The sequence below is a fragment of the Osmerus eperlanus genome, chromosome 5 (assembly GCF_963692335.1).
Source record: "Osmerus eperlanus chromosome 5, fOsmEpe2.1, whole genome shotgun sequence".
Lineage (NCBI taxonomy): Eukaryota > Metazoa > Chordata > Actinopteri > Osmeriformes > Osmeridae > Osmerus > Osmerus eperlanus.
In genome coordinates, this window is record NC_085022.1 from 16,781,019 (window position 1) to 16,807,305 (window position 26,287).

A 26,287-nucleotide genomic window follows, 5' to 3' on the forward strand; every position below is an offset into this window, starting at 1 on the left:
CTTTTTGAACTGAACCCTAACCTATGTTATAGGTTTGGCCTTGCTGATAATATGTGGGGTCAGAAGTTAACATGAAGATGGCAATTTTTCAATGAGTGAAAAGAGTTTATCTTTAATTCGTTGTTTTACGAAATGTTATCAATTTCCTATTGTGTATGTAGCACTTTCATGACTTGGTAATCTATTTAAGTGTTATCCAGCTAGGTAGCGTAAAACTTCATCGACTATTCAGGTAGCCTCGCCCAGAGCCATCTTTTTCAATGGCTGTGGCCTCGCCCACCTGCAATGTGGATGAAAGGTTAAATTGAGCCTGTTTTCTGATCTTTTTTAACCACATGTTGCCTGCAGCATGAGCTCGTGCCATTTAACATAGGCTAACCTCAAAGTCCCAATTTAATCTTTTTATATAATATACACACTACCACATAATTTAACATACATTCTAAGCAAATTAGGCTACTTTTATTCAGAAGACGCGTGGTCAGGGAACAACTATTCAACATTTTTACTTTTCGGTCAATAGTCCTTTCCACACAATTTGTAAATGGATGTAACCAAATATGGATGTAACCAAATATAAACCAAATATAAAACGGAAGTTCATGACAATATATGGGTTAATCCGGTTATTCCCCTTAGTAGTTTTTCTTGATCGAATAAACTGTGACAAACGCTTCTGCGACTGCACGTCAGAGATGCGACATACAACCCACGTATCTGGCGGAAATTAATACAAGCTCAACACATGTCAACAACAAATTATTTTATGATTGTCACTGTATTATATTAAATAACTGAAATATAGAGCTTGATTGATTTCTAAATTGTTGTGTCTTGGACAGAATGGCAACAGATGCTAAAAGACTCAAGGTGAGAACTGCATAAAGTTAGCCTGGCCAAATATCTGGAAAAGGTAGCTAACCGCTAGCAGTTAGCTAAGCGAACAGCGCGGTTCCTAAAATGAACTGTGTCTACAAACTAGAAAATAAGTTAAGACGACGTCCGTATGCCGAGAACTATGTAGCCATGTCCTACACTTGCAAGCAGAGCTCTCAAGTTTTGAGAGCCCGTGAGAGCGTGGGAAATGCCTGAAATGCGTGAGTCTCACGGCGAATGCGTGAGACTTGAGAGCCCTGCTTGCAAGACTGTGTGTAATTAATAACTGTAGTCTTGTTGTGTTGTTGATACTGATAATGAAGATGATGTTGCCGTGATAATGAAGATGATGTTGCCGTGATCTCGCAGGTTGATGACAGCTCAGCTACTGACGGGTTTGAGGTCAAACCTCTCCAAGTCTTTCTGCGGTGGTGTGACCAAGTCGGACTGACTCTAAGCAGCAAGGTAGTCAATGGGCATCGATATTTGATTGAGCAATTCGAAACACCCAGGAATTAACTTAGCCATTCAACTTAAATTAGGCAATAACAGATGTTTTGTCCTCCAGGTTTATGTAAGTAAGGAGGGTACAGTATCCGAGTATGGCATGCTAGCGAAGCAGGACATAGAGGAAGGGGAGGTGCTCTTCTCCATTCCTAGATCTGCCCTTCTCAACCAGAGCACCACCAAAGTATCTGCTGTCCTGGAGGAAGGTGAGTGATTCACCAACCAGTATGTGTTTTGCTGCTATTCTGTGTCTTTATCTCTCTCTTTCACATATTCATAAGGGATAGGAACAGATAATCAGTGATATCTTGCCCATTTCTTCCCTAGCTTATAAGACTGTATGTGCATGTAATCCCTGTTGTCTTTGTGTGTGCCCTTGCATGTTATGTTAAGTGTTTGAATGCTTAATTTTTTTAACTTAACTTATTGTATAGAACTCTCGTCAATCTTTTGAAAATGTGCTACATGACTAGAAGTTGATGTGACTTCTTTGTCCCTCCTCTCTCAAGCCAAGGCGTCTCTTGAAAACACCTCTGGCTGGGTGCCACTGCTCCTGTCTCTGCTGTCTGAGTACACCTCTCCCCAGTCCTTCTGGAAACCCTACCTCTCCCTCTGGCCCGACTTCAAGGCCTTGGACCAGCCCATGTTCTGGTACTGACCCCCATAATACAGGCTTTAGCTCAACGAGCTTACTACCAGCTTTAGACCTGGGTCGTATTATTCATATTTACCCTGCTGTGTGTATGTCTTGGGAATATCTCTATGTAGGCCTCGGTTTTGCCTCTGTTAGCCGAGTGAAGTTCTGTGCTGCCGGTCTGTGTCGGTGTTCAGGTCCAAGGAGGAGCGGGAGCAGCTTCTGAAGGGGACAGGGGTGCGAGAGGCGGTGGACACAGACCTGACCAACATCCAGAAGGAGTACCAGGACATCGTCCTGCCCTTCATCCTCCTCCACCCGGATCTGTGGAGTCCCCAGACACACACTCTGGAACTCTACACACGCCTGGTGGCCTTTGTTATGGCCTACAGGTGAGAGGTCATAGTTCATCTGGAGGGTCAGGGAGGGAGGGAGGGGACTGACTGACCGGTTGGCTGATTGTTGATCCCAGCAGAACTGCTGGAGTGTTTCACTGATGTGTTTTGGGGGAAACAGGTGTGTTTCAGGCAGCGCACATGCACCCTTAATATTCCTTCAAAAGCCTCTGCTGTGATTGGGTGATGAGTTCCACACCCCACATCCCCAGGTGAGACCAGTGTCTCTGTCAATGTTATAGTAGATGTAGAACACTCCATTCTCACCTAACAATGCTATACCATACAGCTTATTACAGAGGACAGACCTTATGGTTGCTGACAAACAAACACTTTCATGTTTTTTTTTGCCAGAGATCAACCCATCTTGCAGTGTCTCGATGGTGCATGTAACTGGCTTCTAATCCTGTCCCTGACCCCAGCCCCACTAGCTCAGGACCCTTATCTCTGACTCACAGAGGTCTGCAGTTCCACAGTCACCATCTCCTTGTGGTCAATAATCTCTCTTCCTTTCACTCTTTCGGCTCTTTTTCTGTCTCTCCCCCCATCTCTCTTTCTCTCTGTGTCTAGTTTCCAGGAGCCTTTGGAGGATGAGGAGGAAGAAGATGATAAGGACCCCAACCCACCAATGATGGTGCCCATGGCAGACATGTTGAACCATGTAGCCAACCACAATGCCAATCTGGAATACACCCCGGTGAGAGGCATGTGCTACTGTCGGTCACTATCCAGGATCTGTAATATGGTGGTTAATGAAACTGCACCAACATATCTAGTCAGACTCCTCTTAAGTCAGACTGTCTCCAATATTTTTGCATGTTCTCGGCTTACTCAGTGTAGTGAGGACAACTGCTTCCTGTCTGCCTTTGTACAATGTGGCCATTATCGTCTGACGGATCATTAAGACCAAAGACGACAAAGATTCTCCTTTTTGTACCAGTCAATGAGGGGGGAAAAATGATTCCAAGATTCAAAATGATATGCCCCGGAACGCTTGTGAACGCTCTGATTGAACTCGTTCCTCTGTGTCTGAGACTGTTCTCTGCCTGGCTTGATGGTCCTATACTCCCTCTGTGCCCGTGTAGGAGTTTCTGAAGATGGTGTGTGTGCGCAGCATCGGGGAAGGAGAGGAAGTATTCAACACTTATGGCCAGATGGCTAATTGGCAGCTCTTGCACATGTATGGCTTTGTTGAGCCGTATCATAGCAACAGCAACGACACGGCCGACATCCCAATGTCCAACGTCTACAAAGCTGCCGTGCAAGGTGAGGAGCGGGGGGGGGGGGCTAATCTGTGCGTGTCTGAGGGATGCAAGTTATTCCCCCTTTTGAAGCCTTAAACACACACACTATTAAAAACGCATCTCACGAATTGTTTTTACCCAAAGCACGTTTGTGCCTCTTCCTCAGCGACCAAGTCAGAGAGTGAGCAGCGCCTCCTTGTGGACAAGTGGAACACTCTGTGTGAGATGGAGATGGTAGGAGAGAAGGGGGTCTTTATCTTTGGCAAATCTGGCTCGCTCACAGACACAGAGATGTACACCACCCTCAAGGTAACCTTTTACTGAATTATCAGATTTTTGGGGTTTTATCAAACAAAAGCTCCTGACTGAATTTGACCGTGCTTTCTTTTCTCTCGTCTCAGATATTGTGTATGTCAGCGGAGGAGTTTGGGGAGTTTCGAGAGAACGAGGGATGGGAGGAGGCAGAGGAGGAGGACGAGGAGAAGATCACCCAGGCTCTGTGTAACGAGGGTCTGCCAGGGCTGGCAGCTTCCTGGAGGCGACTGCTGCGTGCGGCGGCAGGGTTCACGCTGGCTTCATTCAGGGAGGACCTGCAGAAGGACCGGGCCATGCTGGAGAACGCGGCCACCCTGACCTCCAGACAGCATAGGGCGCTACAGGTCCGCTGTGGGCAGAAGACCATCCTGAACCAGCTGATGGAGCTCACTAAACCATGATGTTTACCAGCAGAGGGCGGATCCATCATATGCTTACCTTACTAGTAGATACCAAGTCATGACAGTGTTCACCTGTAAAGTCATGCACAGCATCACATTCAACACCCGAGTAATGCTTTAGTAGTTTAAGCCCTTAGGCTGTACTTTCATGGGTTAAAGAGCGATGCACATTCTGGCAATAAAAATAGCATACTAGTATCAAACTGGTGATCATCATGGTAGTGACATTCGGTCCAAACATCTTTAGTGATTATAAAATCATGATTGTGCCTGAAAACTACGGCTCATCATGACAGACCTGTGATTACTGTGGAACTTTACTTATAGAAAGGTCATAATACAAAGTGGTTTTTATTAAATACTTGTTTTCTTGATAGCTTACTAGTTGACACCTTGTCTCCATCTGATGTCCTGTTCCATCAGCATGAGTTAACTGGCGTCTGCAGATATAGACTTATGACTCAAGTCTAGTTTGTGTCCAGTGGACTAATGTTCCAATGTATTCTACAGTAAACTGCATTTTTTCCAGCTTGTTGAATTTACACATTTTGTACAATAAAACCAAGAGAAAAAAAAAGCAATGGGTCCTTGTCCATGGTAAGCCATTCTTGTAGTGAGTTTGAATGAAGGAAACATGGATGTGCAGTTCAATTGTTTAATGTGTATAACTACAGTATGCATACATACAGGAAATAAGTAGCAAGAACTAAAGGCAACTATAAAGGACTACAAAATACAACACACGGACCAATACATTTACAAAACATTCAAAATCCTTACAAAATGGTCTGTATTGGTCCTTCTTTTGTTGTTCTGCAATTTGGATCTTTGTACAAGTTTTAAGATTAGATTTTGTCATCTTAAATTTTCCACAATTTTACAAGTGCCAGGGAGAGCCAGTGAAACGCAGTTTAAAATGGAACCAACCATCCCCTCCACCTCACCCCACACAGACCAGGAGTGCAGCCTAGGAGACAGGCTAGTGCTCTGCCCACTCAGAAACGCAACAAAAAAGGAAACAGGCCGCCGCTTTAGCATCCTATACCAGCAAGTCTCTGAACGCAAATCAGTCATGAGAAAAGAAAAATAAAAAAGCCCCAAAAAACTAAATCTGTAAGAGGGAGACAAACAGGGGGGCTTTGGTAGTGAGTGAAAGTGTGTGTGTGCGCACGCGCGCATGTGTTCATTTGTCTTTACAATGTAAATGTTTTTTCTTGGACATCTTTCTCCCCACTCATCTGCTGGAACTATCTAGCTCTCCGTCTCCCTTTTAATATTTACATCGAAGCCTCAAAAAAAATTATATTAAACAGCATGTCCAAATAACTTCTCAATATTCAGGCAAAAAAAAAAAAGAAAGAAACTTAGATCCATGAGCAGCAGTCCTTAATATTAGAATGAGCGTTGCCAGTTCGTCCAGTGCTAACAGTAAAGGAGATGGGGTGGGGTGTGTAGGGGGCGGGGGAGGGGGCGGGAGGGGGAGGGGTCGGCCCTGGCATCTCTGATCTCCTGCAGGCTGACTAGCTGGCACCAGTGCCCTCCATCACCTGCTGAGCCTGCTTCTGCCCCATGCAGCACTGGGCCACAGACTGGAACAACCTGGCAGAGACGGGACACGGGGAGGAGAGGGGGTTTAAGACCAGGCTGGCCATCACAGCTACAGCTTCACATAAGACATCCATCAAAAAAAAAAAAGAACTTGCTTGTCTAGACAGAGAGCCATTGCCCCCTGTTAAAAGCAGTATGGCAGCTCTGCATGTCCCTTACATTAGGAGAGAGCGTTTCACCTTAGGGTGAGGGTCAGTAACCTCCGGCTGTTAGTTTTCAACGGTAGCAGTTAGGGGTGAATGGGACCATGACAGTGGGAGTGAGTGAGAGAGCACGTACTTCTCTATCTCAGGGGCACAGTGCACAAAGTCGTGGCTCCAGAACTTGAAGGCGGGGTTCTTGATGAGCTCGATGAAGGTGATGAGCAGACCCCAGGGGTGTGGCCTGTTCACTATGAGCCTCTCCAGGAGAACCCTGCAGTCACACAGGACAGGCACGTTAGTTAACTGGAGCTCCACACACACACACAACTGAGGAGTGAACAACCGCTGCAAATCAGCCCGCCAGTGTGTGTAGGGAGCTAGCAGGCTGTCAGCCAGACAGGTTACCTGGTGATCTGCTCCTGGATGGCCTCTGTGTTGGCCTCTGCAAACAGGTACAGCATGGTGCAGCTGAAGTAGTGGGTGTGGCTGTTTGGGTAGCGCAGCTGATTGGCTATCGCATTCAGGAACAGGTAGCGGCCTGTAAATGAGGGGACAAGAGGAACATTTCCGTGACAATTCATTCATTCTGCAGACGCTTTGATCCAAAGCGACGTCCAAATAGCACATCTGGTAAGTATGGTGGAAGGTCAAGAACCAGAAGTGCATAGTCCTAACAGTGTTTCAGTGATCAGAGTCAATAATCAGTCTGTATTTGCCAACATGGCACGATGTTTGAACCTACATGGGAGGGGCGTCATTCTCACGTGTGTGTGTGTCTCTTACCCTCTGTGTCGAGGTCGACGGCCAGGTTCTGGAAGATGTCCATGTGTGCAGAGTGGGTGATGGTGCTCATGGAGGGGGTGCTGCCCTTGTTGTGGATGTAGGCGATGGCCTGTGTGCCCACGTACAGCACCAGGGCGTTGATCAGCTGGATGTTGTAGCGATTCCCTGCCTCGTTTGACACCTGACCACAGGCACAGAAACACACATAGACCCATGTAAAAACCCATCCACAGTCCTACGACAGGCACAAACCACCAACAGGAACACATGACCTTCTATTTCTAGTACCTGCACACAAACACAAACACACTAAACCACAGTTCACAAGTACAACACCACAGGAGATAAATCAAGCATTTTTTTTCTCAAAGAGTCAAAACTTAACCTGGTCTAAAGATGTTTCGTTGTGCTGCAAATACTTCCAGGGACCCAGAGTGGCGCCCCCTACCTGCAGGTTGCTGCGGAGCTCGGACAGGAAGGTGACGGGGGAGCGCGTCTTCAGGTACGAGTCCAGGTCCTTCTTAAACTGAGAGGGCATCACTCCGGTGAAGTTGGTGAGGATGCGGGGGGCGATGTTGATCTCACTCAGCATGTCCACCTGGGGTGGGGGGGGGGCACCCTCACAGTTACACAGCGGACGGGAGGGACGCAGGCTACAGATCCACCACACGAAGAGGAAGGAACTACAAAATCGACTTCTCACTGACTGTATTACCTGCACTCTACCTACCGGCTGAGCTCAAAGCACCAGACCAGACCTGGGAATGTACGGATGCTGTGTGCAGGGCTGTCTGTGTGTGTGTGTGTGTGTGTACCTTGAGGTTGGGTGTGAAGGGGTCTGGGAGCCTCATGTTGCGGGGGAAGGCACTCAGGATCAGGTTGCGCAGCTGGATGCAGTTGGGAGGGATGACGTCACAGAAGCCGTAGTGGTAGTCACACAGGAACTCTGGGAAGTCATGCAGCAGGACAAGCAGGACACGCAGAGTGCCCTGAGAGAGAGACAGAGACAAAGAGAACAAGAGAGACAACAAGAGAGACAGCCAGAGAGAACAAGAGAGAGACAGCCAGAGAGAACAAGAGAGAGACAGCCAGAGAGACGTTGTCAGATAAACGCACCAGAAGACTTTCCTCTATCAGACAGTTGAAAAGGCAGCTGCTGGTGTAGCTACCTTGTAGAGGATTTGCATAGGTTTGTTGAGCTCTACATTCCTCAGGAAGGGTGCCAGGTACTTGAACAGGTCGATGAGCAGCTGGGCGTACATGGGCCAACCCTGCAGCACAGCCAGTAAGACACGTTAGACAATCTCATCAGGGCTGTTGACTGGAACACCACAGTCCAAGACCACAGTCTTAGCTTGATTGCTTGTATGTAAGGTGCATTGTCCTTGCCTTCTGCTGTGGGGTGTGTGTGTGTGTGTGTGTGTGTGTGTGTGTGTGTGTGTGTGTGAGGGCATGCTCCTTGCCTTCTGCTGTGGCGTGTGTGTGTGTGTGTGTGTGTGTGTGTGTGAGGGCATGCTCCTTGCCTTCTGCTGTGGCGTGTGTGCCAGCATCCTGGCGATGAAGATGCGGTGGGAGATGAGCTCCAGCCAGGCGTAGACGAAGCCAGGGGCTTTGGTGGGCCGCAGGATGTGGAAGGTGTTGCTGAGAGGAGGACCAAACAATCAGAATTGGTTGGCATATATATATACAGTTAGGTCCATAAATATTTGGACATTTACACAATTTATCATTTTGGCTCTGTATACCACCACAATGGATTTGAAATGAAACAATCAAGATGTGCTTTAAGTGCAGACTTTCAGCTTTAATTTCAGGGTATTTACATCCAAATCAGGTGAACGGTGTAGGAATTACAACACATTTTATATGTGGCCCCCCCCTTTTTAAGGGACCAAAAATAATTGGACAATCTAACATAATCATAAATCTAATTGTCACTTTTAATACTTGGTTGCAAATCCTTTGCAGTCAATGACAGCCTGAAGTCTGGAACCCATAGACATCACCAGACGCTGGGTTTCGTCCCTGGTGATGCTCTGCCAGGCCTCTACTGCAACTGTCTTCAGTTCCTGCTTGTTCTTGGGGCATTTTCCCTTCCGTTTTGTCTTTAGCAAGTGAAATGCATGCTCAATTGGATTTAGGTCAGGTGATTGACTTGGCCATTGCAGAACATTCCACTTCTTTGCCTTAAAAAACTCTTTGGTTGCTTTCGCAGTATGCTTCGGGTCATTGTCCATCTGCACTGTGAAGCGCCATCCTATGAGTTCTGAAGCATTTGGCTGAATCTGAGCAGATAATATTGCCAGAAACACTTCAGAATTCATCCTACTGCTTTTGTCAGCAGTCACATCATCGATAAATACAAGGGAACCAGTTCCATTGGCAGCCATACATGCCCACGCCATAACACTACCTCCACCATGCTTCACTGATGAGGTGGTATGCTTTGGATCATGAGCAGTTCCTTCCCTTCTCCATACTCTTCTCTTCCCATCATTCTGGTACAAGTTGATCTTGGTCTCATCTGTCCATAGGATGTTGTTCCAGAACTGTACAGGCTCTTTTAGATGTTTTTTGGCAAACTCTAATCTGGTCTTCCTGTTTTTACTCTGGTGAAGTCTTCTCTTAATTTTTGACTTTGACACAGATACGCCTACCTCCTGGAGAGTGTTCTTGATCTGGCCAACTGTTGTGAAGGGGTTTTTCCTTCACCAGGGAAAGAATTCTTCTGTCATCCACCACAGTTGTTTTCCGTGGTCTTCCGGGTCTTTTGGTGTTGCTGAGCTCACCAGTGCGTTCTTTCTTTTTAAGAATGTACCAAACAGTTGATTTGGCCACACCTAATGTTTTTGCTATCTCTCTGATAGGTTTGTTTTGATTTTTCAGCCTAACGATGGCTTGCTTCACTGATGGTGACAGCTCTTTGGACTTCATATTGAGAGTTGACAGCAACAGATTCCAAACACAAATATCATACTTGAAATGAACTCTAGACCTTTTATCTGCTCCTTGTCAATGAAATAACAAACTCCCATGAGGGACTAACATACACCTGGCCATGGAACAGCTGAGCAGCCAATTGTCCAATTACTTTTGGTCCCTTAAAAAGGGGGGGGCCACATATAAAATGTATTGTAATTCCTACACCGGTCACCTGATTTGGATGTAAATACCCTGAAATTAAAGCTGAAAGTCTGCACTTAAAGCACATCTTGATTGTTTCATTTCAAATCCATTGTGGTGGTATACAGAGCCAAAATGATGAAAATTGTGTCAATGTCCAAATATTTATGGACCTAACTGTGTGTGTGTATATATATATATATCTATATTTTTTTTCTTCTTTTAAAATCACCCGATTTACAAACAAAACAATCCCCCTCCAACGGGTTAGGTAACTGACTACTTCCCCAGCAACAGCGTCATCTCTAGTGTCTAAAGCTTATCAGAGCAGCAGGCAGCATGTCTGCTGGCTGCCCTGTGGGGCTGTGGAGGTGCAGCGTGGGAGGCCTACCAGAAGGCTGTGAGGGTCTGGAAGTTGATGGTCTCCAGGACATGCTCGGGGGCGTTGAGCTCCAGCAGCAGCATGATGAAGATGCGATGGTACGGCAGCTGCTGGAACTCCGTCTGCCTCACGTCATGGTCCTGGATCAGCACCCCCACCACGATGCCAAGAACCTGCACACACACACAGGTCACAACCAAAACCCACAAGACGAGATGTGTGTGTAGGTGCCGAGGCCAGTCCACCAGGGCCAGCTTGCCAGGGGGCTTCCAGAGGTGCGGCCCCTCACCTTGTTGAGCAGGTTGATCTTGGTGACCGTGTTGGTGGCCTCTCCAGAGTGTTTGACCAGCAGGGCGATGAGGCGGACGAAGGCGTCCAGGTTGTGGTAGCACTTGGCCCTGATGATGGCCGCGCTGGCCGCAGGGTTGTGCTGCTGCTCCGCCTGGGCGCGGTAGCTGATCTCCACGCACATCTCCGTACACAGGCGGAAGAAGCGCGTGATCAAATCGTCGGTCTTCAGGATACCCTGCTGGTGCATCTAGGGAGAGGACAGAGGCAAGCTCAGGGTGGGGTACTAGGCTAGCACATGTATAGGCTACCATCTGCTGTGGGGTGTGTGTGTGTGTGTGTGTGTCTGATTGTGACCCACCTGTCCTACAAAGGCAGAAAAGGCCTTGGTGCTGTCCCTGCCTGCAGCAGCAGAGTGGTACAGGTTGACCCATTCCCTCAGCAGGTACTCGGCCTTCTCCCTCAGGCCCGGCGGGTCGTCGTACTCGGACGCCTGCGAGATCCCCGAGTGCATCATGAAATTGGGGCCTCCGTGGGCACGGTCGATCATGGCCTCGTAGTTGGAGCGCACCACGTCCATCAGCTGGGGGAGACTGGAGGGACGAGGAGGAGAGGAGGGGGGGGGGGACAGAGTTTAGAAGACTCCATGCCAGAGAACCAAAAAGAGAGCTCCCAGCCTTTTTTTAGGTGACAGTGCTTAAGGTGTCATGAGCTACCGGTGGAGAACACAATGTCCGTGTGTGTGTGTCGTACCCCTCGGGGGCGTTGGCCCTGGAGTGGGCGCTGGTCCTCATCAGGGTGTCGATGGTGTGGAACAGGTCGGCCTCGGTGATGTGGCTCACGCTGCGCTCGTCCACCAGCAGCAGCTTCACCAGCTGCATGGCGAACGCCACAGCCATGTAGTGGAGGCCGTTCTCCATGGACTGCAAACACACACATACAGCTTAATGCCAACACTGGCACACATACTGCAATATTTGACAGTCCTATTCTAGTCCTGTCTAATATAACCAACTCAAATGAGTGTTTGCGACGTGTGTGTGTGTGTGTGTGTGTACCTGGGCCAGGTGCAGGTCGTACTGCTGCATGTTGACCAGGTGGTTCCTGATCAGCAGCTCCACAGCGTCCACGTTGTACTTGTACTCGTCGCGACACTCGATCAGGCACCTGGTGATCTGCTTGTTGCACCACTGGGGGCCGTAGGCGCGGCCGTCCTGCAGGGCCTTGAGCACCAGCAGGTGGCACTCTCTGTAGCGCAGCAGCAGGTCGGCGTCGGCCCCGCTGGTGGCGTCCAGCAGCCCCTCCACCGCCTGGGCACACACGAGGAGCAACGCTCGTTATAAAACCACAAACTATCAGCTTGTTGATGTTCTAACTCTGCACAACCCTGGTCCTTATCAGGACCCCTGAACACCCCCCCCAGTGTAACCCTGAAGGTCGATTTTTTCCAAATACATTCCCTTTGATGATTCCCCACTTAGTGAGCTACAGGCTAGGTGTGGTTAAAGCCCCCCCTGCCTACCTTCTGCAGAAGCCCCAGGGCGGCGATGCCGTCACGGGAGTTCCTGGCCAGGGCCACGGCCTCCAGGAGGCTGCGCAGGGCCTGGGTCTGGGGGTTGATGGCCAGCGCTGGGGGGATGGCATGCAGGTGCTGCTCAAGGTCCGCCATGCACTTGTCATAGATCTGAGCCACGTCGTCTGTGGCCCATGCCTGTTGCTACAATACACACACACACACACACACACAAAGTTAGAACTGCTGCTGATGTATACAGACATCCCTACTGATACTCAGCACTGAAATACTACTAGCACTAAGGAAGCTAAAAGCACACGTCTTGACATTTAAACAATTTCAGGCTGCACCTGGCTGTGTGCAACTCAGCTCAGCCTTCAGCAGGGAGCACAATATGGTCCGCAGCTTACCTTCATGGGCTGAGCCAGGAAGCCAGTGGGCTGAGACAGGTCGTTGCTGGGGAGGAAACCGGGCACGTTCCTGGCAAACTCCTCGTACACAGCCAGCTGCTTGGGATCCACACCTCCCACCTACAACACAGGCCAGAGCATTCCATGACTGACCCACACGCACGGCGACGCTGAACGGGGGGGAACCGTCCTGACGGCTTTGAGCTGTGGTGGGAGGGTCCCAGGGTGGTCTGTACCTTGAGTCTGATCTGCTCCGGCATGCGCTCAGCCTGGTAGGTCAGCACCACGGGGTCACAGTAGCGCCGGCCCTCCTGGCGGGCATGCTTCCTCAGCTCAAACTCCTGGAGGAAGAAGAGGCAGAAAGTCGTCAGCGTCTTGACTACACCAGAACGAGCCTGTGTGTTTGGTTGGAGGCCTGAGAGGGCATGGTCGATGGGGGAGGGGGGCTACAGGTCAGGAGCGACAGAGCCAGTGGACTCACGGTGGCCAGTCTCTTGTCCATCTCAGGTCCTGCCTTCTCTACAGCAGTCTTCTGGATGAAGCAGCAGGCGAGTTCACAGTTGTCTTGAGCAATCCTGGCGGCAGCCTCTTCCATCAGCTCTCTCTGCTGGGGAGTGGGGGCCTGGAGGGGGGGAGGGCCCAGTCAGAAACATGCCAGGGGAAGGGGTATAAGCTCAGTGGGAGAGCATTTGACTGCTGATCAAAAGGTCCTAGGTTCAAAACCACCCTGTATAGTGCTTTGGTTAAAACAGTCGGCTAAATGAATACATCATCTTTTTTTTATAAGCAGAACCAAAACTCTGACAAGACATGCCCTTATGGACAGGTTATGCCATGTCCTTACACACACACACACACACATTTCTGTCTTGTCAGTGTATGAATGAGAACAGGTTGTGTGTGTGTGTGGATCAGTTAGCCTACCCTGAGGGCGGCTGCAAAGCTGTTCTTCAGGTTGGTAGCGATGCTCATGAGCAGTGGCTCCCTGCAGGTGATCATGGCCATGCCTGCAGTCAGGTTCCGCATCATGTGATGGGCCGCCACGCGCATGCGCGACTCCTCAGAGTCCAGGGCAAAGTCCTTCCTGACGATCTGCTCGCAGGTGGTCATGGCGATCTTGATGGAGCGGTCGACCACGGGGTGGACCAGCTCCTGGACGGCCCGCTCGATGGACTGTCTCACACACTGCTTCAGCTGGGGGTGGGCCTGTAGCAGGGGGATCTGCTGACACACACACACAGTGGTTAGAGAAACAGAACATTTCAGCCCCAAAGCTAAAGCTCCACAGCTCTTGGAACTTTTCACACTGTAGACTAAACCCAAGGACAGATCTCTCCTTTAGACCGAGGACAGGAGACCGCCCCCTCCCAGGACCTACAGGGTTCTGAGCTGAGAGCTGGTTCAGAGGCATACTTACACTGATGTTGATGTTGATGTGAGGGGCCAGCCCTGCCAGGGCGTACACATTGATGTCATGGTAGCTGAACTGAGGGGTGGGGGGTCCGGTGGCTGTGCAGGGGGTGGTAGCGGCAGGCGTAGAGGGGGCAGCTGCAAATGGAAGAAAGTCTCCTGTTGGTTACAAAACGCTAACGTGATTAAAATCCAGGAACGGGAAGCCGAGCTCACAGGCTCGATGAAAAGAAAAAAAAAAAAAAAAGAAACGTTAGTAATTAAAAGTTAGAACCGTAACCAAAATAAAGCGGGTTTAATATTCGACATTCCAATGATGACAATGAATATAAAAGAACAAATCATCGAATCACAGAGAAACCAAATGTACAAACATCCAGACAGACACAGGAGAATTTCCAGGAGGGAGGAGCGTAAAGTAGGCGTCGTAGCTGTAAATACCTGTATACAGTGGTGTACCTGTTGTTACAATAGGCAGCATCTCCTCGGGAGGCTTGCTCTCCTTCTTTGGTGCGGAGAGCTGCTCCTCCAGGCTCTTCAGCTTGTCCTTGTCCTTCAGCAGGGTCCCAGGCTTCAGGTCGTTGATGTCCAGGGACAGGTTCTTACACAGAACCTCAATCTCAAACTTCAAGTTGAGCTGTGGGCACGCAGGGACAGAGGAACATCAGAAAATGTTAACACGACCAGGGGTCTGACCACTAGCAAAAGGAGCACAGCACTGGTGCTCCCAGGTACCATCAGTCATGGTGGCGAGGTGGATATTTACTAAATCAGTGACACTTAGAACTAGGAACAGTGGACAGCCAGAGTTGTGCACCAAAGGCTGTCGACTGGCTGTCGACTGGTCAAGGCAGATGTGAGAGGTGTGGCCATTCTGACCTTCAGGTCATGCTCCTGGTGGAGTTCTGCCAGGACGTTCATGATGGCCATAGTCCAGGGGTTCTGAGGCCGGAAGATCTGCAGGAGGAAACAGCCACAGGTCAGAAGTTATTCAATTCAATTCCCTTAACTGAGACCAAAGGAAATGGGCCTCTGTAGATCTGAAGTGGCATTGTAAGGAGTCTCACCATGCTACGTAAACTGGACTCGAGGACTTTGGCCACGAAGGGGACCACGTACAGAAGCTCCTGCTGACCCTTAACATAGGCCTCCAACAGGAGAGACTTCACCTCCAGATCCTGGGAGGGAAGAGGACACAGTCACAGTGTTAAAAAAATACCTTGGTGAAGCTGTGAGCTGTACTACAGGCCTCATGGTAGAAGACATGGATACGGCGTGTGTTCTTAAACTAGCTACTCACAGTGTAGAGTATTGGTTTGTTTTTAGCCAGAGTGATCATTCCCAACCAGTGGCCCAGGTTTTTCAACAGGGAGCGATCAGAGAAGTTTGCAGCTGCCTTGTCTGAGGTCAATAGAACCTAAAAACAAAAAAAGAGAAACGCGAATTAAAAACACGATGTTTCCAAACAGAAACGAACGCCAATAAAATGTTTCCAACAGGAAGTAGATTCAGATGGAAGTCGAGGTCTTCGTAAACACGGTTCTTCACCTTGATGTTGCGGTAAGTCTCGTTGAGGACCATCTTGACGAACTCGGGGTTCTTCAATGTATCCAGGAAGTTCGAGTAGAGGCTGTGAAAGTTGGGCTCAATGCTGACACGCTTCATGACCAGGTACTGTGACACCCAGGGCATGAACTCCTCCTTCACAGTCTCCTTCAGCTCCTCCACCTGGGACCAAACACGATTCGTTATCGTTTCATGGCGGTTTATTACAGACGAGATGTTTGGAAGCCACGTGTGAGGTTGCAAACTAAAGGTCTTCAAACAACATTTCCAACTTGCCTTCTGTGTCATGTTGGACTGCGACAGGTTGTTGAAGATGAAGGCGATCTTCTCCTGGACGTTTTCGGGAGGCTCGACGATCCTCTCCGTCTGGTCTGTAGCCACGAGCAGGGTGTCGATGTTGGTGGTGTTGATAGAGGGCTGCAAACAGGCCTTGGCATTAGGAGTCTCACAATGCACGTGGCTCACAAGTCACAGAAATCCAAACAACGAATCAACAGCATGTTTGTGAACCCCCATTTCAAAATTGAAAGCATGTCAAGTGTAAATGCATGTGATTGTGTTAAGGTAAAATAGCTGATTGTCCTCACCATCTTCGCCGGGGCCGTACTCACCGGGACATCCTTCTTGAAGCTGCCCGGTGTTGGCCGGGTGATGGTGGTGGTTTTGGTGGTGGTGGTGGCGGCTGTGGTGACCAAGGTGCTGGGCTGGCCGGGCTGAGGGGCTTTGGGCGGCTGGGATTGGGCCTGGGCCTGGGCCAACGCTAGGCTTCCGGGGGTGGTGATGGATCCCTGCATCTTCACCGGGGGATCCCGTGACTGTTGGCCATACTCGATATACTGTACGCACAGGATATTGGAAGTGCAGAGCGAGAGACTTATTTATCTAGAAGTAGGTTTCGCACCCCAGGCTAAGGTGGTGCGGAGAGCAGTTTGAAAGAAGACAAAAGGTAAACACACAGCAGATGGAAAGAATGGCCAACAGCAAGATTCAAGAAACCTGTTTACCTCTTGTAAATGGTGGGGGAATTGCAGAAAATGGCCAATTGAGGCCAAGTGCTGACAATATTGAGGATAGTCCTTCAATCTAAAAAGGAAAGACTAAATTAGTCGTCTCGCAACAAAAGAACCATTCAAATATGATCTTGAAACCAACTCATTTTAATGCATGGAGGGGGGAGGGACGGCTTCAAAGCATACCTGTTTTTGAATCTATCTAGAGCAGCGATTCCAAAGTAATACATTTTGGATCCGAAGGGTTTCCTTAAGGCTTCGAGAACGTATCTGAGGGCAAGGCCCAGGGCCATGTAGGTGACTAGACCCTTCTCAATGATGCCCCCGAACAGGCAGGCGGTGATGTGCAGCTCCTTGTCCGGGTACTGGGGGAAGAAGCGGTACTCCTCAAACAGGTTCCTCAACATGCAGTTGAACACCTCGCGCTCACGCTTGATGGTCGAGTCTTTGAACCTTTGGAGCATCTCCAACACCTGCAGGGAGAAGGGAAGGTGGAAGAACTGGTGAGAATTATAGTGGGAGAGGAATAGACCTTAGAGGTGTGCGTCAATGATTTGCGCGCACACACACGTGAGATACTTTACTGGTAGCTTGTGCGAGCACGCATGACTAACCTCGTCCACAGACATGGTAGGGTGTGGGGGATGGTTGTAGATGCGCTGGAAGTAGCTGTTGGCCTCATCGTCAATCTCCTTGCTAAAGTGCTGGTTAGCCTCTGGCCACACCTGAGAGAGGTCGGCTGGAAGACAGTGACGGGGGACACTTAAATAACTGAGTAACAGTGATACCAAACCAACCCTCATGTGATGAAGCAGGCATAGCCTATGAATAAAACACTGGCAAGCCCTTTACAGGGAGTAAAGGCATGACTGGTGTTTTAGCACCAACGTTGAATTATCTTTATAATCACACATGGAATTTACAAGTGGCTGTCACAGACAATGGAAGACTGACCTGCATTTCCTCTCAGATTCCGTTTGTGTCAAACTTAAATTCTCTCTTTTCGGATTATAGTTACATTTTCTAAAATAAGCTCTTTCTAATTAATGAGCGAAACCCGGGAGCACTGAGGGCACTCTGAGAGGAAACCCAGTTGAGGCACAGAGCCCTCCGTCAGTCCCACGACCACCACTTCCAGGCCTGCCTCTTACTCTGCTGAAAGGTTGTGGGGTTCAGCCCCGGTGTGCTCATCTTTCTTGTGCCAAACGGGTCACTGCTCCCTGTCTGCATCCCCAGACCAATACCAGAGCCGATGCCAGAACCGATGCCAGAGCCCAGTGGACCTGCAGTGGACATACACAAACCCCATCAAATCTTTATGTACATTTCCTCGTTAGGCTTAGTTAAAACAAATCAGATTTCCTTTAAATAATTCTGATCAAAACTCAAAATTCAACATCTTTTTTTTTTTTTGCAGTGTGAATTATATTTTCGTTAACTTCCATCCTCGACATATGGGAATGTAACAATCCAGCATGTGGAGGACAGTCGTGCTCCCCATACCAGATATCTGTGAAGAGAGAGATCCGATGCCCCCAAACGGTGTGCTGGGGTTGGGGTTGGAGAGCGGGGGGAAGGCCTTGGCTGGAGACTGGGGGTTGCTGAAGGCTGAAGCCAGCGTGGTTGGAAAGCCCTGCATACTCTGTGTGTGAGAGGTGGCAGATCCCCCAATGTTCAGGGAGCCCATGGCAGACAATGGGTCGATCTGAAAAACACAGCCAGGGGAGAGGATTAGGAACAGGCCACAATACACACCCACGTATACAATAGCAGTTTTCTAGGCAGGACATGCGTTTATTGAACAGTGAAGATGCAGTGCTGGTAGTTTACCTGGAGGGGAGACACCGATACCTGCACAGGGGATATGGCGTCGAGGCTGCTGGTACTGGGAGCACGTCCCTTTGGCATGACCCCCGGAGGAGGCTGGCGAGCTTTATTCATCACGTTGCTACAGTTGGCAACCATGGTCAGGATTGTCTCTGAGAGCTCCTGAGACACATTCCTATGACGAATACAAGAAAAGTCATTAAAAAGGAAATGACTAAGAGAGGCCAACTGTTTTGATCATTCTGCCAAAGAGAGAGGCTGTCGTGGAAGAGGTGGCAGTGACGGCTCACCCAGCGCAGGACTGCAGACAAGACAGCATGGTGGCCAGTGTCTCTGGGGGGAGCTGGGCGCTCTTGGGCTGGTCCTTGTCTGGTGCCAGACCCCCCATGATGGAGGGGCAGCGTCTCTTCAGGAACGTCACACACGCCTGGATGAAGGGCTCCTGCCACACGCAACACAGAGGGACATGTCAGTAGGTTCCACCATTATCATGTACAAAATCATAACTTTGCTGATGATTGGGACCAGATGTGGGACTCACCAAATGCTCTCTTATTTTGTCAGTCAGCCATTTGTCCAGTTTGAGGTATTCACGGCGAGAAGCAAGTGCAGCAAGGTCAATAACAAAGGCAAATGGAGTACCATTCAGCAGCATCGATAAAGACTGGAAGACGAGAACAACAGCAGTTAGAACATAAAGCCAGGTAGACAATGCTTCTCATTCCAGCATGAAGCAGTATGTGCAACACTTGGGTGAATCTGACTAGAGCTCATGTCACTGATCTAGGGACATGCGTACCTTCAAGTCCTGGGCCACGTCCAGAATACGAGACAGCTTGGCCTGGTCGTACTGCTCCCCTCTCATGTACCACTCTGCCATCGAGTGCATGATCAGCTGGCGGATAGAGGGGGACTGGCCCTGGAGACAGACAGACAGCAGCATCAGCATCACTGAACCGTACCATACAGCACATCGCTTCAGGAAGTCTTATCCAAGACAGAGGGCAAATGTATCCCAAGGGAAAATGTCAGTAGACAACATGTACGTGGGCTCATGCAGACCAACGTACCTGTCCGTGCCAGGCATAGTGCAAGATGATGGCTGAGTTGGGGTGGTTGCCCAGGAAGCTGGGCATGAGGGTGGAGATGAGCTCGTGGCGCAGGGTGTGCCAGGAGGTGGAGATCTGCAGCAGGGCCAGCACCAGCATGTCTGGACAGTGCTTGATGGGGAAGCTGAACAGCTGCTTCACCTGCTCGTACTGGCCCACCTCGGACAGCCGCAGGAGGCTCTCCACCAGGTCCAGGCTCTTCCTGTGAGCGGAGTCAAAACAAAACCCGTTTTTTGAGTTTGGCTCACGCTCAAGTTTTCCATTTTGTTTCACCGTCATATACTCTGAGGAAGTTGTCTATAGCTGCTCCTCAGAATCCACACTGGGTGGCCCACACCCAAACAGGTCCCAATTAACCATATAAAGAATGACTATATGCAACCAATTTCATTATGAGTATGGTATGATCAATGGATCGTACCAGGTAGCGATCTCCCTGTTGTCGTCTTCTGGCGGGGCCTTCAGTATGTCGATGGCCACAGTGTGGCAGGGGAAGTCAGCAAAACAGAACACATCTGGGCTCATGAGGGAGTGCTGGATGAATGACAACTGAAAGATAGGAGAGAGGGACAGAGGGTCAGGAGAAGGGCGAGGAGGAAGGATCCGTCAGTAGGTCGAGCCCCGAAGAGCAGGCATCCAGGGGTCAAAGAGGAGATGTGGTTATTTGTCACCTGTCCCTCAGCATGCTTCCAGGGTCTGTAGATGAGGTCCACAGGGAAGACTTCCATACCCAGGCCTCTCTGAATGCCGTACACCACCATCTGGAGGCCCTTACTGTCCCGGACCATGAAGCCTGGATGGTCCAGCTCATACGTCACCTCTTTGAAGTTCAGATTGGGGTTCTGTAAAATAAATATATAATAATAAGACCCAAGACATATACCCAAAATACCACCATCCAACCTTAACCTTTATGGTGCCTCACATGCTCTTAACGTGCAAACCTGTCAAACGAGTGTGAAAGGGCACCCAAGTTACTCACCACTTCTTTAACCACGTCAATGAGAACTTCTACATTCCAGGTGTGGGCCTGCGAGCCATCGCTCTTGTCTTTCCCATCGCTCCAGATCCCACTGCCCGGCGCCGAGATGGACTGAGCGGAGACACGCACAAACGGAACACGTCAGTATACTGACAACAGCGGTATGACAGCAATACAAACATCTCAATGTCTACAAGCTTGCTTCCTGTTCCGTCCCATTCCCAGCTAGCCGACCAAACAGATGGCAGCAGGCTGGTCTGGTCCGGCTCCAGTACAGCGTCTCACCTGTAAGGGGATGCCATCAGCCAAGCCAGAGTGTGTGCGAGCCATCATGCCCAGGACTCTGGCCACCTGGCTGGCTGTCACCTCTCGCACCCCATACTGCAGGATTATGTTCCTGCACTCATCAAGACTGCAAACCACACAGGTTAAAACCATTAGAATTGACAGGACAAAGACTCACCAAGGTCAGTCGATACATTCAGGAGAACTGGTAAATTTGTTTGTGGACATAGTCAGATCATGAACATAACATCTGTATCCTAACATTTTATTTTCGCATAACTGTTGCTAACAAACGTGGCAGTAGTTACAATTTACCTTGCACAGAAGCCATAGCCAACTTCTTGCATGAACTCTGAAAGAGAACTCTCCATCATGGTCTTGGCTAACTCTCCCGAGTCTGGCAGGATCCTGTCCATGAGAATGTCCCGTTTTTCAGGGTACAGCAGTGGTGCAAGCACCACAGGGCAGCGCTCCTGGGGGAAATCTACCAAGAAAAAAAGATATATGATCCATATGACACCTGGTGAGGTAGTTCATGTTGACCAGTGTCGATCAAAACATTCAAACATTAAGACTCCATCTAACATTTCATTATAAAACCAAGGCAAAATGCCACCAGTGGATCCTTTCCACCAACACAACTCATTCATCCACAATGGTCGGGGCTTGTCCCCTGCTCCTCACCTCTGCACAGTGTCTTGAGGAAGGCGTCAATCTGCTCTTGCCCGACACCGCTGGCTCCCTTCTGGCCAAACAGGAGATGGGAGAGGAGCAGGTGCAGGACCTCTATGGCAATGTCCTGGAAGCCACCTTCCTGGTTCCCCCCAAGGTCTGCGTCCACGTAAGACCGCAGGAGGTCAGGGAGCTTCTGCTTGATGAACTGCGCAGCTGGAGGATATTGAGGGGAGAACGTTGGAACTAGCAAACCAGAAAACTCCCCCAACAAATGAAGCCACAAATTGAACTGTGTTTTTCTAAATAACATTCAAGGACTTTACATGGCATTTTTATGGCACGACTTTTTAATGAATTTTATACTTATACTATATTTCATTGGTAAAACTTAAATATATAAAAGATGTCAGTAAATTATAATAATATTAAGCACTTTAAGGTACCATGAGCAGATTTCAAAACAGTTCAGGTCTGTGGGAGCCCCAATTGCACAGAATAAATACTTCACAGCCCTTTCCTGTTGCGTAGAAATCGAGCATGTATTTAGAGCAGTGAAACTGAAAATAGTTACCAAAACCGCGAAGATCTGCGTTGCACGAATTCAGCAAAGCAAGGCCAAATATCACCTAGACGGGACGAAGGGAAATCAGTTTGACATTCTGAAAGGCCCAGTATAGCTCAAACCACTAAATGAATTTTTAGTGCACTAACAAATGACGTCATATTACAGATTACCTATAATCTTTTAGATTATTTCATCACTTACTTCTTGGACTTTGCTTAGTTTAAGAACTTTACTCAGCTGAGTAAAAAGGTGGGTCGACGGCTTCAAACTCTGAAAAAGACAAAGACAGCAGATTCAACAAAAAGATTCATCCAAAGTCCTCCTGATCCCTACCAACGCAAGAATATCTAGTTAGTGAGAGCCAACCTATTCATAATGGGGTGCATGTTAATGAATGTAGAACTGTTTGTAGGCTTCTGCATGTGGGAGTACTTGGATGTCACCCACCTTCTGGTAATGCAGAGGATTGTCGATGGCGTAGCAAAGGGTTGAGATAAAGTTTGGCTTTGAAATCAGTGACACACACTCCTGGATTAGAAACTGTGTCTTAGGGAAAGTTGACAAACAAAAGAAAAAGAAAGAGAAAAAACAGGACAGGTGAAGGATTTCACAGAAACTTTACAGAATACAGATGCTACCTTTAGAAGCCCCAAATATACACCTTTGTTTAGATCTAAAAAGAGTGAGATTGTGAAATCAAGATGGCGGAGTGGTGCTTTCTTAAAGGCTAGATCATGTTTTTGTTATCAATTTCAACTACACTTCACTCACATGAACATTACTAAGGCAAATTTCTGTACAGGGTCAATATAGCACACCAGTTAAGGAGTAACACTTAGGAGGGTAAACACTGCCACCTATACGGCTCACTACACTAAGTGGTCTGCTGTAGTTGTGTTTATGCATAATCTGTTTAATCAAAAATTACCTGATGAAAGTCTTTGCCACTGCTTTTACCATCGCCACTGAAATCCACATGGGAGAAGAGACAGCGTAATAAATGCCTGTCTGCCTCGGGGCCGTGACGATTCACAATCTGCAAAAAGAGGAGGCCATATTTACTAAAACAACTACTTACATGTTGAACATTACGACAACAAAGTAGTGAGATCAGAATTAAGACTGCTGTGTTTTTACATTGAACAGTTGGGGGCCCAGGTTTGGTCACATATTTATGAACTACATCCAAGCAGGTCAAACTCATGTCAATTGCATACCTTTGGTGATACATCTAACCATTTTGCATGGATACATGTTTCCAAAACCAACATTGTACTTAAATCTTTAAAGCTACTTACATGCTGTATTTCCTGCTGGCTGGCTCTGTAGTTTTTCTTTGTTAAATTGTCTACCAGATAGCTGATTTGAGACAAAGCCAGCGAAAGCGAATCAAGATTCATTGCTGGTTGGGGCGGAAGCAGGCGGCCGAGCCCGGCGCAAAATCACCATTATTCCCCTTTAGTCCCTTCAGTGATAGGTTACTTCTGCTTCCCCCCCCCAAAGGTGTAAAAAATTTAAGTCTGCTTATAAATAGGCTTCCGGTCGGTGGATGCTCAATGCAAGGTAAGGTCCCTCAGTGCAACATCAAGTTCAGCATCTGAAAATAACGTCAGGGGGGGGGGGGCACAAGGAAATGTCATGAAGAGCATTTTGAGAATACAATCATACATCATGTATAGTCTATGCTCATAGCAAACGTTTGCTCAAAAAGTCGATGTAATATGCGATTATTGAGATATCATATCCAAACGTGCATTATTTAATACATAACATAACATCTGACTAGAATGAAATACCTAGTAGTCTCACAAAAATAATGTGACAGGCTTTGAGGCCTACTTGACAAGGGTTGTCACGATTGATTTAACCGAGCAGTAATCAAATGAACTGTAGAATGCAGCATACTTGCTAGCTAACGTGATATCCATAACATATATGCTTGTTAAACCCCACGTTTTGATACAATTTTCCTTTTGATGCCAATTATGTTACCAGTAGTTTAGCCAGTAGTTGACGGCGGTCAAGTAGGGCCTTGACTTTAGCTTGCAAGCCATGTAGCTAGCTACGTCGTAACGTTGAGTGAGCTAGCTAACAAGTAACGTCCGATAGCTAGCGTCATTTCACCCGGAGACAAAAAAAATGTAGCCTTGTTGACTGACGTGAATTGTGAATTCGCTTTAGCTTCCTTTGCCAGACTACGAATCATTTTGGTGGATTAAATTAGTTTATTATGTTAGCTACAAGAATGCAGTAGCTTCCATTCTGACAGTTCGCTAGCTGACTCATCCATTGAAACAAAGAGCAGACTGGCTAGCTAACTAATTAGCAAGCTAGTTAGCCAAGCAAGCACATTGCTTAGCTAGCTTGCTAGCTGCTCACATATGGCTCCGGATAAACCCTGAACCCGAACGAAATGTTTAACGGACGACTACATTAAAATTATGATCTGAGAATTACTTCAGTCGTTAAAACCAAATTTATCACATTTCCCACAATCCCTTACTTGCTTTTTACAGACAAATAGACATTTATTTTACACAACTTAATTTGAAAACTAGCTCGTTCATTGTAGCAAGCTACCCAATTGCTAGCTGTGCCTTTCAGTTTCGGAATAGAAACACTCCAGCAATTAGCCTCCCGAGCCAATTGATTTAGATAGCTAGTTAGCTAGTCATGTTGTTGTTTGTATCTTAAGTTATTACAGGACCAATACGTTAATACGAAAACAATTACTGAAACTAAACGTTAACGTTTTTCACATTCCCACATTCATCCTAATTGTATTTTGGCAAAGCGAGTGACTAACATTAACTCGCCTTCCTATGTTAACACATTGGCAAGCTAGCCAGTGACCAATTCAGTGTGGTAATATTTGTTGGATATTAAAACGTAAACTACCAATTTTTACCGAAACACGCAATTTCGAGGTTGCATGGCAGAGAAATGGCCTACAGTAGCCTGTCACCTCGCTTCAACAATTTAGTTTCCTTACTGTATTCATTTCTAAGAAACTGAAGATAGCTACCTAGCTTGCTGGTAACACAGTACGGCGTTCACCAATCAACGTTGAGTTTCGTAGATCTAAGTAAGTTAGACTCGCTTATTGCTGACTGTGCTGTTAACATATCAACCTATAGCAGATCGGCAAGTAGTTTTAAATATGGAGTGTCGATATATTTGTAGTAATAAATTGCAATTACTCCGTCGTATGTCTTTCATTGGCTTGCTAGCTAGTCTAGCGAACTACCTGCCTGGATTGTTCCATTTCAATCCAGCAATTAGACTGACCCGTTGATAACGTTACGGAGCTCAACGACTAGAAATAAACACAAGCTAACTCGTGTCTCCATTTGTTAGAATAGCTCAGATTATCTTGAACATAACTAATTAAAACATACCGTGCTTCCTAAATGTATTTTATGATGTTCATTCCTTCAGTTTTATCCCCCCAAACTTGACGATTTAAAAAGGTTCCTCTCCTTCCAGTTCGGTTTGATTTTTCAAAAATAAAATGGCGACTGTAACCCTCGCGCGCGCACAGTGCAGTCTTTGGGCCCAGGCTCGTGACACTAGTGAAAGGTAGTGTGCATGCTGGACTAGCTAACAATCCAAAAACCAATCTGCGGTAGTTCACGGGCCTGACTAAAAGTTCAATTGTAATCTTGGGTTCAGTCAACATATTTATTTAATTTCTGCTAGTTAATGCTGATGATATTTAAAGAAGTGTCTCAACAAAGATCAGTCAACAAATGCTATTAATACTTTTAGTATACTTTTTTATGTAAGGTGAGTCTTGTCTCAAAAGTAATATCGTACTGGAAATGAAATCATTAGTTTAAATAGGTCGTTATGCCTCGACTCTGTGTCCAAACTGACAAACTGAAACGGTTTTGAATGTACAATAGATTTGTGAATAGGTTTGTGATCTTGCAAAAGAAGATAAGATACGATTTACTCAACCGAAATATGGGTTACAGGCTGTAGAAAATAAGGACAAAAAGACTAAGAAAATAAACAATAAGAACAAATTATAATACAGGGGAAAAATAACTAACATAACATATACTGTCTTATAATAATAAACAACTGAACAAATGATGTACACATAGTGGAAAAAATGCACAATATTTCAAATGTATAGGGTTGGGAGATATAAAGTGTCCAGAGTAGGTACTCCTGGATCTTGTGAGCCTGTGGCTGTGGAATGACCTTGTGGCTGAAGTTGCTCTGCAT

The 26,287-nt window shown here is 47.6% G+C and overlaps 2 protein-coding genes across 10 annotated transcripts; one reads left to right on the forward strand and one right to left on the reverse strand.

Annotated features, from left to right (window-relative positions):
• The first annotated feature begins 42 nt into the window (after positions 1-42).
• setd6 (SET domain containing 6, protein lysine methyltransferase) lies at positions 43-4,943 on the forward strand. Its single transcript, XM_062462007.1, has 9 exons — positions 43-870; positions 1,246-1,341; positions 1,445-1,589; positions 1,893-2,034; positions 2,215-2,409; positions 2,983-3,109; positions 3,498-3,678; positions 3,823-3,965; positions 4,058-4,943. Exons 1-9 carry the CDS (start codon positions 844-846, stop codon positions 4,370-4,372), a joined length of 1,371 nt encoding a protein of 456 aa, XP_062317991.1. The 5' UTR covers positions 43-843; the 3' UTR covers positions 4,373-4,943.
• A 70-nt stretch (positions 4,944-5,013) lies between these two features.
• On the reverse strand, positions 5,014-25,604 carry cnot1 (CCR4-NOT transcription complex, subunit 1). 9 transcript variants are annotated; one of them, XM_062462001.1, is made up of 48 exons: positions 25,453-25,604; positions 23,353-23,651; positions 22,983-23,090; positions 22,502-22,594; positions 22,256-22,324; positions 22,061-22,115; positions 21,499-21,702; positions 21,130-21,298; positions 20,815-20,941; positions 20,530-20,640; positions 20,219-20,389; positions 19,969-20,096; positions 19,509-19,749; positions 19,238-19,357; positions 18,980-19,102; positions 18,729-18,880; positions 18,442-18,613; positions 18,115-18,316; positions 17,763-17,894; positions 17,226-17,350; positions 16,798-17,084; positions 16,606-16,684; positions 16,189-16,437; positions 15,878-16,018; positions 15,584-15,763; positions 15,336-15,452; positions 15,103-15,213; positions 14,915-14,992; positions 14,477-14,672; positions 14,043-14,194; positions 13,550-13,846; positions 13,107-13,247; positions 12,862-12,966; positions 12,626-12,745; positions 12,222-12,416; positions 11,758-12,009; positions 11,453-11,622; positions 11,061-11,292; positions 10,701-10,949; positions 10,421-10,584; positions 8,430-8,547; positions 8,076-8,177; positions 7,722-7,895; positions 7,355-7,504; positions 6,907-7,087; positions 6,529-6,661; positions 6,260-6,394; positions 5,014-5,971 (listed from the first exon to the last, which is right to left on the reverse strand). In XM_062462001.1, the coding sequence occupies exons 2-48, from the start codon at positions 23,452-23,454 to the stop codon at positions 5,893-5,895; spliced, it is 7,191 nt and encodes a 2,396-aa protein (XP_062317985.1). In that variant the 5' UTR covers positions 23,455-23,651; positions 25,453-25,604; the 3' UTR covers positions 5,014-5,892. The 9 variants fall into 9 exon arrangements, with proteins under 9 accessions (XP_062317985.1, XP_062317978.1, XP_062317984.1 ...); XM_062461994.1 differs by having other exon boundaries at positions 7,292-7,504; positions 16,189-16,446; XM_062462000.1 differs by having other exon boundaries at positions 22,502-22,600.
• Between the last annotated feature and the right edge of the window lie 683 nt (positions 25,605-26,287).